The 13,285-nt window shown below is 41.4% G+C and overlaps 1 protein-coding gene across 4 annotated transcripts in view; it reads left to right on the top strand.

Moving 5' to 3' along the window:
* Positions 1-5,804: 5,804 nt before the first annotated feature.
* The window catches only part of ILRUN (inflammation and lipid regulator with UBA-like and NBR1-like domains), a 115,333-nt gene continuing 107,852 nt past the window's right edge, over positions 5,805-13,285 (top strand). The window contains exon 1 of one of the 4 annotated variants that reach the window (XM_069073488.1): positions 5,805-6,101. In XM_069073488.1, the coding sequence (XP_068929589.1) occupies positions 5,944-6,101 (158 nt within the window). In that variant the 5' untranslated portion in view covers positions 5,805-5,943. The remainder of the gene's footprint in view (positions 6,102-13,285) is intronic. The other 3 variants (XM_069073489.1, XM_069073486.1, XM_069073487.1) reach the window with 3 other exon arrangements.

The raw sequence follows: 13,285 nt of genomic DNA, 5'->3' as shown, positions 1-13,285 counted from the left end.
TTAATTGGATGTAGGGGGAGAGGGAAGTGTTATTGATGATTATGAGGTTTTAATCTTGGAGGACTAGAGCATATTAAGGATATAACAAAATTAGGATATTTAACCCAGTTTTTATTTTTATTTTTTGCAAGGGGGAAGTCAGGGCAATTGAGGTTAAGTGACTTGCCCAAGGTCACACAGCTAGTAAGTGTTAAGTGTCTGAGGCCGGATTTGAACTAAGGTCCTTCTGACTCCAGGGTCGGTGCTCTATTCACTGTGCCACCTAGTCACCCCCTAACCCAGTTTTTAGTAGGAAGATTAGGATATGTTGAGTTAGAGGTTTTGGCAGACCATTTGATAAGAGATGCTGGACAGTAAGTTGAAAGGACAGGATTGTATCAGTTTTAGAAGTGACCCCTTTAGTGTTTTTCTTTATTTGGTCATCTTCTGGCTTTGGGATTACTTGTAGCAGAAGTAGTCTTCTTAGATCAACTCTGCTCCCTTGAGTGAGATACTGGCTGGGTGACTAGGTCTGGCACTCAAAGTCCTGAGAAATCTAAGGAGAAGGAACACAGGACCTCATCTCTAATTTTCTCAACATTCCAGTCTAACTTGTCATCATCTCCTGTCCAAAAATCTTCAGTATATGCTTGCTGATTCGATTGGCTTCATCATTGTCTGCTTGATAAAATAGAAACAAATTCAGCCTGGCACTTAAAGTCCTCCAAAGTCAGTCCACTTTTCCCAACCAAGCTGGATAACTATTTTTCAGATTACTTGTGCATTATTTCTTCCTCCAGGCATTTTGTACAGACTTATACAACAACATCATCCGCATTTCTGTCTTGAAAACATACTAATATACCATCAATTATTAATCTGCATACAGACTAAGTTGGCCTGACCCCTTTTCATTCTCCTATTCCTTGAATAACATTGTTTAGACCTCTTCTGTGCCTTTATCAGAGGAAGCTAGGTGGTTTCGTGGATAGAGCACTAGTTAGGATAGACCAGAGGCAGAATAGACCTGAGTTCAAATGTGACCTCAGACACTTACTGTGTGATCACTTTAATCCACTGGAGAAGGAAATGACAAACCACTTCAGTATCTTTGCTGAGAAAACAAGTTGGATAGGAGTTCACAGGCTGAAGCATCAGACAGGACAGAGGAACAACAATGCCTCAATCACATTTTACCTAGAGGCTGTGTAGCGTGGTAGCCACAATTCTGGATCTGGTTTCAGAAAGACCTAGATTTCCTAGTTCCCACACAGGAGGGTGCTGGAGCCAGGTCATACTAGCTCACATGAGCTGATTATTAAATTTTCAGTGTTAACATTACACCTCTGAAATGAGCAAACTACAAATCAAAAGTTGATTTATTGTTTTGTTGATACTATAGACTTAAATGATGGGGAAAATGTTCCTAATGCAGATTAAACTTAAAAGTGTGTTGTAGGTTTTTGGAGAGCAGGTTATTAAAAGTTCACCAGCACAACTCAGCTACCTTTTTACTCTGAGATCATGGGCAAGTAAGTTACCTAACTTCTCTGAGCCTCATTTTCTTTTGTAAAATGGGGGTGATAATGGGCAGACAATTACATCACAGTTTTGTGAGTCAAACAGTCGAAGATGTACATAAAATGCTGCATAAATGTTACTTTTTTTGTTTTTAAGCAATTGGGGTTAAGTAACTTGCTCAAGGTTACACGGCCAGGTGTTTCTGGGTGAATGCTAAGTGTCTGAGCCCGGATTCGATCCCAGGTCATCCCGACTCTGGGGCGGTGCTCTTACTTGCTGTGCTACCTGGACACCCCTAAATGTTACTATTATGATTATTTGATGGAGCACCTGTATTTTCTTTGTGTTAATTATTAGGCCAAAATTAGCACAAGCAGCTGAGAATCAATCTATACTTTGTTGCATCTCAGCCTCAGAGGCTTCATTGAGTACACAATCATCTGCAAACAGAAAATCATGCACCAATATTCCCTCCACTTTGGTTGTGGCTTATAGCCTTTTCAAGTTGAAGAATTTACTATCAGTGCGGTAGCTGACCTTAATTCCATGTTCATCCTCATCTATCCTTATGGGGGACCATCAGTTACAGCAAACAGAGAAGTTTTGAATGCTGTACATAAGTTTACTTACCTTGGTAGTATACTTCCCAGGGATGTTCACATTGATAATGAGGTTGACACACACATTGCCAGAACTAACTCAGTGTTTGGGATGCTCTGAAGGAAAGTATGGGAGAGAAGAAGTATTAGACTGATCACCACAGTGAAGGTCTATAGAGCCATTGTGTTGACATCGTTGTATGCATGCCTGTGAAACCTGGACAGTCTACCATAGCCATGCCAGGAAACTGAATCACTTCCATTTGTCTTAGGAAGATTCTGAAAATCACCTGGCAGGATAAGACACCAGACATGAGGTCCTTTCCCAAGCTAAATTGCCAAGCAGTCAGACTCTGCTTGAGAGTGCAACTAAGATGGGCTGGCCATGTCGTCCAAAAGCAAAACTTAACATTTGCCAAAAAGACTATTTTGTGGAGAACTCACTCAGGGCAAGAGGTCAGAAGAAGCAAAATAACGATACTCTCAAGGTCTCTCTTAAGAACTTTGGAATTGATTGTGTGATATAGGAAACAGTGGCTGTTTCACAAATAACACACATGGGGCACTGGAGGTTTGGGTGAACCTCTAACAGGTTCACTCTTGATCTGATTGGACAGGCAGACACCTTTGGAGGGGTTAATAATCAGCTTTATTCTAGTTTTCTCTAAGGAAGTTGCTGATAATGGGAACATCAAATCCTACAGTATTCCCTAACAACCCTTCTTGAAGGGGTCTGTGAGAAGTGGGGGGCAAATACCCCTATGTCTCAATGGAGTCAATCAGGACAGGCACAGCTTGTGCACTGCCCTAAGTCCCCTCAAACCTTGATGGCACACACAGATTCCCCCATGGGATCCTTTTGGTTTCTCCACTCACTGACCATGCCCACTTGCTTTATAGGGCAGCAGACAAAGAAAGCATCTTGCCAACATTAAGCTCACAGGTTAATTTTAGCAACATCGTCATTCTGTGCAAGCATAGTAAATATCAATTATGTTCACCCCCATATCTCATGGTGCAGCCTCAGTAGGATTGTCTATCACTATGATTCTAGGAACTACTATTTATAATCCTTGGGGTTCTTCTAGGGGTTATCTAATACCTGGAAACTAGACATTGCTATGGCCATGGACCCTGAGAAGCTGAACTAAAAAGGATAACAAAATCCTTCTTACATACACTGGCACAGGACCTCTCAGCATGGTGTGCCCACATCAGAGAAGGTGCTATGCTCTATGAGCAAAGCAGAATTGAAACAGCTCAAGGGAAACACAGGATGTGCAAATTTGGAGAATCCACCCCAAATGTTCACATGGACTATTTGTGCCCAACCTGTGGTGGAGCATTCCAAGCTCCTGTTGGTCTAATCAGTTAGAGTCAGACACAATGAAACTTGACTCTAGCATAGTGATGTTCTCTTTGAGAACAAAGGACAACAGCAAACCATTATGATTATTCAGCATTATACATATTTCTCTGTCCCTCTCCATTGAGTTAAAGGGAGGCAATGTGGTATAATGGAAACTATATTGGGATTGCAGTCAGGATAAACTTGGGTTCAAATTCTGCCTCTGATGACTATTACCTGTGTGACTTTGGGCAGGTTTTTTCCTCTGTAAAACTGGGATACTTACAGTAACTTTTTAGTGTTGTTGTGGGTTTCAAATGAAATAATGCATGCAAAAGTGCAGTATAAACATCAGCGATCCTGTGACAGCAATTTCCTCGAAGTCAGAGATTACTTTCTTCCCCACCTTTGTACTCTCAGTACCTAATGTCTGGTATGTAATCCATAAAAATTTAATTGAATATTTTCTATTTCAACTTGGAGAAAGAAAAGGAAAGCAAAGTTGGGGATACATGATGGCACATGAATGAGCAATAACTCCCACGGGGCACATGACAGTAACTGCGTCTTTTAAAGGTCAACCCTGACCTTTAGTGGAGGGGAAGAGAGTCAGAATGTCCCTCCTCTTAACCCTCCTGGTGCCACAGACACTGCAGGACTGTGGATGTGGGAATTACCTCTGACAGGCCTGAGAAGAGCAACCAGAAAATGTAGCATGTAAAAATAAACATTAGATATAAAAATGAGGAGTCCTGGTTCTGCCACTTACCCTCCAGGGTCTTTCATTCTCCTCTTCTGCCTTACTAGATGATGGGTAAGGCTCCTTTCTGTTATAATATTCATTGATTTAGTGAACACATAATGGGGGCTTGACCAGGGAGGTACATCACAGACTTGAGGTTCTTCTCTCATGTTGTTAAAGTGTGTAAGTTACTGGAACTTTTTTGGTGAGTGGTTGACCAAACCTTTGATCGCTCTGTGCAGTTTATGAGGATGAGCTTGGTTGTATTATGCATTGTGTCTAGTTACATGGGTGCTCACCAGGCTTGTATATGTACATGTAAATATGTATACATATTGTAGCAATACTGCATTTAGGCCTGTTTATGAAAAATATTGACATTGAATTAAGGTCAATGATTATCATTAAGGATGTAAATACTATAGATTATTTTATTATAAGAATCTTTCTTTGGAAACCTTCAATGTACATTCCTTGGCACAGACTTAGTACTTAATGTTGACTATTAGAAAGAAAACTGGTCTGGGAAGACCAATAGGCTTGTGCTTTATTTTCCTGGCTTTCTTGTGTGACCTCGGGCAAGTCATTCCCTTTAGTTTTCCTAATCTGTAAAATAAAGGGCTTGGCCTTGATTCTTTTGAGGCTCTAGAACAACACAATTTGGTGACTCTCAGATCCCTTTCAACTGGAAATCTAGCATCATTCTTCACTTCGATCCCCTTTTCTCCCTCCCCCTCTCTGGCTGATCAGTTTCCAAAGTCATTTATTTCTATGTCCTCGAGCAAGTCGCAATCTGCCTCCGTTTCTTCTTCTGTAGAATTGCAACACCAGTTATGTAGCTCTTTAAGCCCACCCTCCTTTTTTCTTTTGATGTCAGCTAGCATTTAAGTCCCTACAAAGTGCCAAATGTTTCCGTCAGGAAAGAATCATTTCCATTTTATAGTTCAGCAAACTGAGGCAAGATGGTCTGTCAAAACGTAAGGAGGCACTGACCGCCACTGCAAAGTCACACCTTGAATGAACCCAGCTCCCCTAAGCAGGCCGGGGTTATGCCCCGGGCCCCTTCCACTAGGGCGGGCACGCCGCCTCCCGCTCTATACAGTGGGTCAGACCACGACCCTCTCGGGGCTCTCTTTCCTCCACACCCTGCACTCTTAACAAGTAGCAAGCTCTTGAGCTTTTTTCCCCACCCTTCACTCCTCCTCCGCTTCCCCCCTCCCCTTCCCTCCCGCTCGTTCCACCGCGCTGAGGTCACGAGGGGAACGTCACGGGGTTGTGACGTCACTGAGGGGCGGGGGGACTCGGGAGAGGAAGGGGCAGGGAGGGGGTGGCCCCTCCACACCCCCCTCCCCCCGCCGGGCCGCGGCGCCTGCGCAGTGGGTGCGGCGCGGGAGGAGGAGGGAAAGAAGGGGGAGGGGGGGGGCGGGGGGGAGGGGGGGGGGGGGGGGAAGCGGAGGAGGAGGAGGCGGCGGCCGCGGCGGCGCTGGGGGGGGCGGGGGGTGGGGGCGGGGGCGAGCGGGGAGCGTGAGAGCGAGAACGAGAGCGAGCGAGACTTTGCCCCTATGAAGCGGTGAGAGGCCCGGGGCCTACCTACCTACCTCAGCCGGGCGGAGCGGGCTCGGGCTCGGGCTCGGCTCTGGGGGTCGGGGGGGGGGTGGAGCCGGGGGAGCAGGGCCCGGAGGCGGCGGAGGGAGGCACAGTTGTAGCAGCGGAGGCGGCGGCGGTCTGGGCGTCAGGGGTGTCCGGCCCCCGCCATGGAGGGCATGGACGTAGATCTGGACCCGGAGCTGATGCAGAAGTTCAGCTGCCTGGGCACCACCGACAAGGACGTGCTTATCTCCGAGTTCCAGCGGCTGCTCGGCTTCCAGCTCAACCCGGCCGGCTGCGCCTTCTTCCTGGACATGACCAACTGGTGAGCCCGGCAGCGCGCCTGCCCCTGGCAGGACAGGGCGGGCAGGGGCTCCAGACGGACGGCTGAGCCCGGCCTAGGGGGAGGCCACGGGAGAGGGCCTGGCAGGCAGGAGCCGCGGGGAGAGGACGGGGTCTGGGGCAGGCAGGGATGTGGGAACGGGATAAAGGTTCTGGGCAGAGTTAGGGGCCTGAACTGGCCAGAAATTGGGGGCAGAGATGGGATGGGGGGGAGCGCCTGGGGGAAAGTGGGGGAAGTTGTTCTGGGCAGGGTTGAGCCTTTGAAGGAGAGGTGAGGGGTTTGGAAAGGTTTAGGGAAGGGGGCAGCCGGGTAAAGGGAGGAACGTTTGGGGGGATTGAGTGACTTTTTGGGGTGAGATTGGGACCCTGGGGAAGTGGAAGAAAGCAGTAGGTGAAGGTACCTGGTTGGGATGACACTCGAGGAACAGAGGAGTAGACTAGGGAGAGTTTAGAGGCAGGGGCTGAAGAAACTTTGGGAAAGAAAATAATACCTTAGAAGAAAGCAGAATGCTTAGGGAGGAGAGTTTGTGAGAAATTAGGTATATCTGAAGAGGACTTTAGAGAAGGGAAGAAGCCTCTAGATGAGGGTCCTCGTCTGTTCCCTGAGCACTTAAGGATTCCAGTAAGGAGCACAATTATCTGGGATATAGTTAAAAGGAAGGGGGTGGGGGGAGTGTGTGTGTGCTTTTTTTTTCTGAAATAGGTTTTTTAAAAGAAGGTAGAAGAATGGAAAACTTTTTAAGTGCTTAAGAGTAAGCTACTTCTTGAGAAGCTAATTTTTTTTTGGTCAAGATGTAATGCAGGGGATGCACTTTACCCTTTGTGTTAGGCATGCAGTCTCCTGACATGTGGCACCTTGTTTTCTTTGGCATTAATCCCACAATCTCCCACCCTCTTATCCTTCCCTCCCTAAATTCTGCATAAACATATTTAAACGGCCACGACCAGAAAAGTGACTGTAAACACCAGCCTCTGTTCAATTCTTTACCTATCTTTGAGGTCACATGTGTTTATTGTACTGACACAAGCCAGTGAGTCCACTGCCAGTGTCTATGTATCATAGTCAGACCAGGCCTAGTACTTGCCTTTTTCTTGCTTCCTGCATCCTCAGAAATGTTTCTCTTTTCTTTCAAGGTTTTTTTTTTTTAGGCTAGTAGTAATAGTAAAAAAAAAAAAAAACAGAACTTGAATTACTTGACCTTTAAAGTCCCAGTCCTAGGGCCTAAAAAACTTTGTCACAAGTAGCAGACTATATTTATTATGTAGAATATACATCAACTTTTGAGGCATTACTTTTGTGTCCTACTTTGGCTATTATCATTTGATAATGCATGTATAGTGCATTAAGATTTACAGAATACTTTCTTTAAAACAGTCTTCTGAGGTAAGTACAGCAACTGTTTCCACCTTTGTTTTAGAGATGAGCAAACTGAGGCTTAGAGAAACTAAGAGTCACTTTGACTGGTAGGATCACAGTGTTGGCACCTGTCAGAATTGGTGCTAGAATTGCTTTCCTCAATCTGTCTCCATGGGTGCTGCAGCCTATAGTGATTCCCTCGCTTCCTCCCTCTGAATGCTTATGGTCCTTATCATACACTTCCTTCATCATTTATCTAGTGTTTAAGTAAACTTTTTGAAGACAGGAATCTTGGATTTCTTTGTTACTTAGCACAGTGCCTTTTACGTAAGTATTCAATAAATAGGCAGTGAAAAATTTGAGAAGAAAATCTGTTGAAGAAGCATCTTTTGGACACTTCTCCCCCAGTTTTCCAGCTTGTTTATGGTAGCACAGGATATAATCCAGTGATCTCATTTGGGATGGATCATTACTTTCTTCAGTCTGCCAGTGTGTGAGTAGTGCCCTTTAAATCCTGCTATTGTTAAGTTTAGTGGTTTCATGATAGTCTTTATTTTTAGTAATAGGATAGGGTTAGGAGCTAGGCTTGTGATTTCATTGCAGTAGGGAATTCCCAAGTGAGGAAACAACTTCTACCAGTGTAAGTCACTTCTCTGTAATTTATAATCTTAGTTTTAGAACAACTGTAATTGTTAAGTTAAATGACTTAACCAGGATCATAAAGCCATTATGTACTGGTGGCCTGGCAGTTCCTTTTCTCTATCTGCTAAATATGGTTAGAAAATCTTGCTATCTAATGTAATGAATTTTATGAGCCTTGAGAAAGTCTATTGTTTGCTTATTTATTTGGCATCTGAAATGTTTGTTTTTAAGTATTATGAAAGGTGAAGAATAGATGATAGTGTATGGAAGAATTTAAGTCTGGGACTTTAAAATTTTTAATTAAATTTTCTTATGTTATACTTTTTTTAACAACAAGCATTTTAAAGAGTATATACTTTTAAAATCTCAAAGATCATAGATGACCATGCAATATAATATGTAAATCACTTCTATTTTTCTATGTAACTCTGTAACACTAGATATAACAGTTTTCAGGGTGCAGGGTGAACCATTCAGACAAGTTTTCTGATAACTTTTTTTTTTTTTGCCTTTTGGAGGGCAATTGGGATTAAGTAACTTGCCCAAGGTTACACGGCTAGTTTTTTTGTGTGGATGTTAAGTGTCTGAAGCTACAACCGAACCTGGGTCCTCCTGACTCCAGGGCTGGCACTCTACTCACTGTGCCACCTAGCTGCCCCTCTGATAACTTTTAAAAAATATGATCTTTAAAATTATGTAAACTTATGGGATTTACAACAGTCTACTGCAGTGGTAATCCAGTTTTTAGTAGTAAATTCCGTAGATTATAGAAGTAATGTTTTCTTCCTTTGCATTAATTCATTCTAAAAGAAAGAAATCATTTAGGAAATGAGTGAGAAAGCTTGTCCTCATTTTATGAATAAAAAAAAGACAAGTTATATAAACCTATAGGGAGATTTTTAAATGTTTCTGTTGACCTCAACGAAATAGTACACTATTAGTTTTTGTTTTAGTCAAAATCATTTCTAGGTAAAATTCCTAAAAATTTGTAATGTTTTGTTAAAATAAACATATAAGTTTTAGAATACACAATTTGTATGTCTATTGCTTTTGGAGATAATTGTCTGATGGTTCATTACAAATATTCATACCATCAATAGTAACATTTTTTATCAGATGGTTGCTCTTCTCAGTGACTTTACAAGCAATATGTTTTAGTTAGTAAAAAAAATAACCATTCAGGTCTCTGATGTAGCTATATAAGCAATTTTAAAATCTGAATAAATGTTTTACCATGTATACTACTTAATCTCGTAAAAATAAAACCATTGTCATTCTGAATTATAAAGATTATATTAAGATTTTATTCAACAAGAATGAACATTTTTGTAGACAAAGTGTATTAAATTGATTCTTTATGATTAGTGATTTAAATTAATGTGATATGTAAAATCTATAGTTTGGGTATATTTTTGTACAATTTATAATCTTAGTGCCACAGGCTGTAAGTTGCAGAACAGTTTTAAATATGCATTGATAGAGGGAGTTTCTATACTAGGAATTCCTATCCTGATGAATTTGTGGATCTGGTACCCCCAAAATTGTAACCAAATGCCTATTTTAGTTTTGAATATTTTTGCAGTATTCACACCAGAGGAGAGTGGCATTAGGGGAAGGGAATAAACATTTATAAATTGCCTACTCTGTGCCAGGCACTTTATATCATTTGATCCTCACAGCAATCTTGCTAGGTTAGGTGCTTTATTATCCCCTTTACAGTTGAGGAAACTGAGCTAAACAGAAGTTGAGTTGCCCAGGGTCACACAGTGAGTAAATGTCTGAATTGTCCATGGTTACTGAGAGTAACTGTATAAGGCTGGATTTTAATTTGGGTCTTCCTTTCTCCAGGCCCAGCACCTTCACTGCACTACTTAGCTCGCAGCTTAAAATACTTTTAGTACTGTACACAGAGGTGAGATGACTTTTCTTACTGAGATGAATTTTTCACAGAATTTGATGTGTGATAAGGACCTTAGTGGCTAGCTAGTCTATCCCATACTCAAAAGGTATTCCCACTATAACTTACCTTAGTGGTCATCTAGTTTTTGAAGGCCTACAGTACTGCCACCTCTTTTGGCAGTCCTTTCCAATTTTGAGCCACTCTAATTTTTATGAGGATTTTTTTTGACATCACGTCTGAATTTACCTGTAGGCAACTTCTACCCAGTGTTACTGGTCCTGCCTTGGGGGCCAAATAGAACAAGTCTAAATCTTTTTCTTAGTGATAAGTTGGAACTTGAAATAACTTGTTAGAACTATCCTGTCTTCCCAGAATCATCTTCAGACTAAATAAACACCCCTAGTTCCTTCAACTGATCCTCATATAAAATGGTTTCAAGGCCCTTCACCTTTATCTGACTTATTAATTTCCTTCTTTAACTGTAGTGCCAAGAACTGAATACTGTACTCTAGATGTGGTCTTGGGCAGAGCTGTTGGACACCTTATTCCTGGAAACCATGCCTCTCTTAACGCAACCCAAGATTGCATTAGCTTTTTTGGCTGCCACTTCATACTGCTGACTCATATTGAGTTTGCATTCCACTAAAACCTCCACATCTTTTTTAGACAGACTGCTGTCTAACTATGTTTTCCTCATTCTCTACCTGTGAAGTGGATTTTTTTGGAATCTAATTCTATGGAACCTTTATCTCTGTTGAATTTCATCTTCAATTCAGTCTAGTACCCAGCATGTCAAGATCTTTTTAGATCTTCATCCCATCATCCTGTCTTTTGAAGTTTTGTGCGTAGTTGATGAACACACCATCTAAACCTTATCTGTAGTTGCAGATCCCTAATGGACCCTACTGGAGACATCCTGCCATGTTGAAATTGAACAATTAACAACTGCTCTTGGAGTCTGGCTGGTCATTCAGTTCTGAATCTCTCTTAATGTATTGTTTGATTTACATTTTTCCATCTTCACAGAATGATAAGACATGCTTTAGTAAATGTTTTCATAGAATCTAGGTATACTGTAGCTAGAGGATTCCCCTGATCTACCAGTTGAGTAACCCTTAAAAAAAAGGAAATAAGGTCAGTCTGGCATGACCTGTTCCTGAAGAAGCCATGCTGACTCTTTGTAATCACCACTTCCCTTAATAGATCTTTACTAGCTATTTTTTAAATGATTTGTCCTACAATTTTCTTAGGAGTCAAAGCCAAGCTCATTAACCTGTAGTTTGCAAAATATTCTCTTTCCTTTTTTTGAAAATTGGGATAATTACCCTTCTCCAGTCTTGTGGTACCTCTTCTGTTATTCATGATCTTTCAGATAGATATATTACTGACAGTGGCTTAGCAGTCATATCTACTAGTTATTTTAGTACCCAAGTATGTAGTTTGTTGGAGCTCACTGACTTGAATCTGTCAAGGGCAACTAAATGCTCTTACTATCCCTTTTACTTATTGCAGATATTAGCTCTCTGTTAGCTGTTTTAATTGTCATTTCTAGTGCAATGGTCATTCACCGTGGCACAGAAAATAAGCAAAATAAGAATTGAATTCTGCTTTGTTCTCTCTTGGTACTTGGCAGTTATCATGACTGCTTGAAGTTCCAAGGAGAGATGACCTATCCCTTCTTTCATCCTCCTTTTTTCCAGTATAGCTCAATCCCCCCCCCCCCCACTCCTGTTCATTGTCTTTATCTTTCTTCACCAGCCTCACGTGCTTAACTGTAGCATTTGGGGGGGAGGGGGGGAGGTTGTGTCATATTCGTATAGTCATCTTCTGTACATTTATTTTTTAAAAATCTAAGTTTGTGGGGGAGTTACCTGTCTCTCCACATCAGCCTTTTTAGATAATATTCATTATTCTTCCTTGGAATTGTTCCCTTTTATGTCTAAAGTATTTCATTCTTGAGCATTTCTCATTTCTCCTAGGCTTTCCCTGTAGAAATTTTTTTTTTTTTTGCTTTTTTGGAGTGGGGAAGGGAGGGTAATTGCGGTTAAGTGATTTGCTCAAGATCACATGGCTACTAAGTGTTAAGTGTCTGAGGTCAGATTTGAACTCAGGTCTTCCTGACTCCAGGGCCGGTGCTCTATTCACTTGGCCACCTAGCTGTCCTATCCCTGTAGAATTTTAATCCATAGGATCCTACCTTTCCTTTTTCTGACTGATTGAAAGTCTTCTCCTTCTTCCCCTCCCACTCCCCCAATTTTGAGGAGGCATAAGAGATTATAATTGGATTTTCCTCTCTTTATCACAAATTCTAACAGGGAGTAATCACTTCTCCCCAGGGTATGCCATCATTTTCACTCCAGCAATCAGTTCTTCTGTGATAGTGAGAGTCAGATTCAGAATAGAATTTCCCCTTATTGGTTCCTCTGCCTTTTAAAGACTGAAATTATTATTAAAGCAAGTAAAAAGGTTAGTAGTTGCTTGACTCTGGGCAGAGAGAGAACTTTAGTAGCCATTTGGATTATTGAAGCCTCTGGCTCTGTGCCAGTCTTGTGATCGCTTTCTTAAACTTAATTATTTCTTATTTCTGTTTAGGTGGTCTGTGGTATAGTCTAATAATAAAATTGCTTCTGTTTTTACTTCCACTGACCTATACCCAAATGTTTTCCACGGTAATTCCCCTGCTTCTTGGATTTTCTCATGTGAGTTATCTAGTTTCTTTTGAAAAAAGTGTACTGATTTAGAGCTATATTCCAGTTATGAGTTTCAGTGATAACAAGACTCAGTTATAACTGAGATCAAATTTGCTTCCTCTAGTTCTTGTTGACTAACACTTTTTCATCTGAAGCATTGAAATAGAATTATGAATATACAGTAATAAATGTGAGACCTAGAGGATCTAGTACATTCTAGTTTTTCCTCAAAGACTATGCCTAATCTTTCCAGTTTGTTGTCCTTTTATTCTTGGTTCCTCAAGGACAAAGATTTACATGACAATCATACATAGTATTTTAAATATAATTCAACCAATATTATTTAATCAGTTTGCTAATTGTATATGGAATTCTATGCTTAGGTGCTAGAAGTCCAAGAAGTTCAGAGCCTAGTGGGATAATATAACAAATTCAAATATAACTCATATAAAATAAATGGTAAGTATATTAGGGAGGTGCAAAGAAAGTGCTTTGGTAAATTGAAGGAAAAGACTAGGGAAGGCTTCATGAAGAAGGTGGCAGCATTTGGTTTGGCTTTAAAGAATGGGTATGAATTT

Source organism: Petaurus breviceps, unplaced genomic scaffold (genome assembly GCF_028583685.1).
Source record: "Petaurus breviceps papuanus isolate PSGF00001 unplaced genomic scaffold, PetGlider_PUasm1.0 90865, whole genome shotgun sequence".
NCBI classification, from domain to species: domain Eukaryota; kingdom Metazoa; phylum Chordata; class Mammalia; order Diprotodontia; family Petauridae; genus Petaurus; species Petaurus breviceps.
This window is presented reverse-complemented; position numbering and strand designations above follow the sequence as displayed.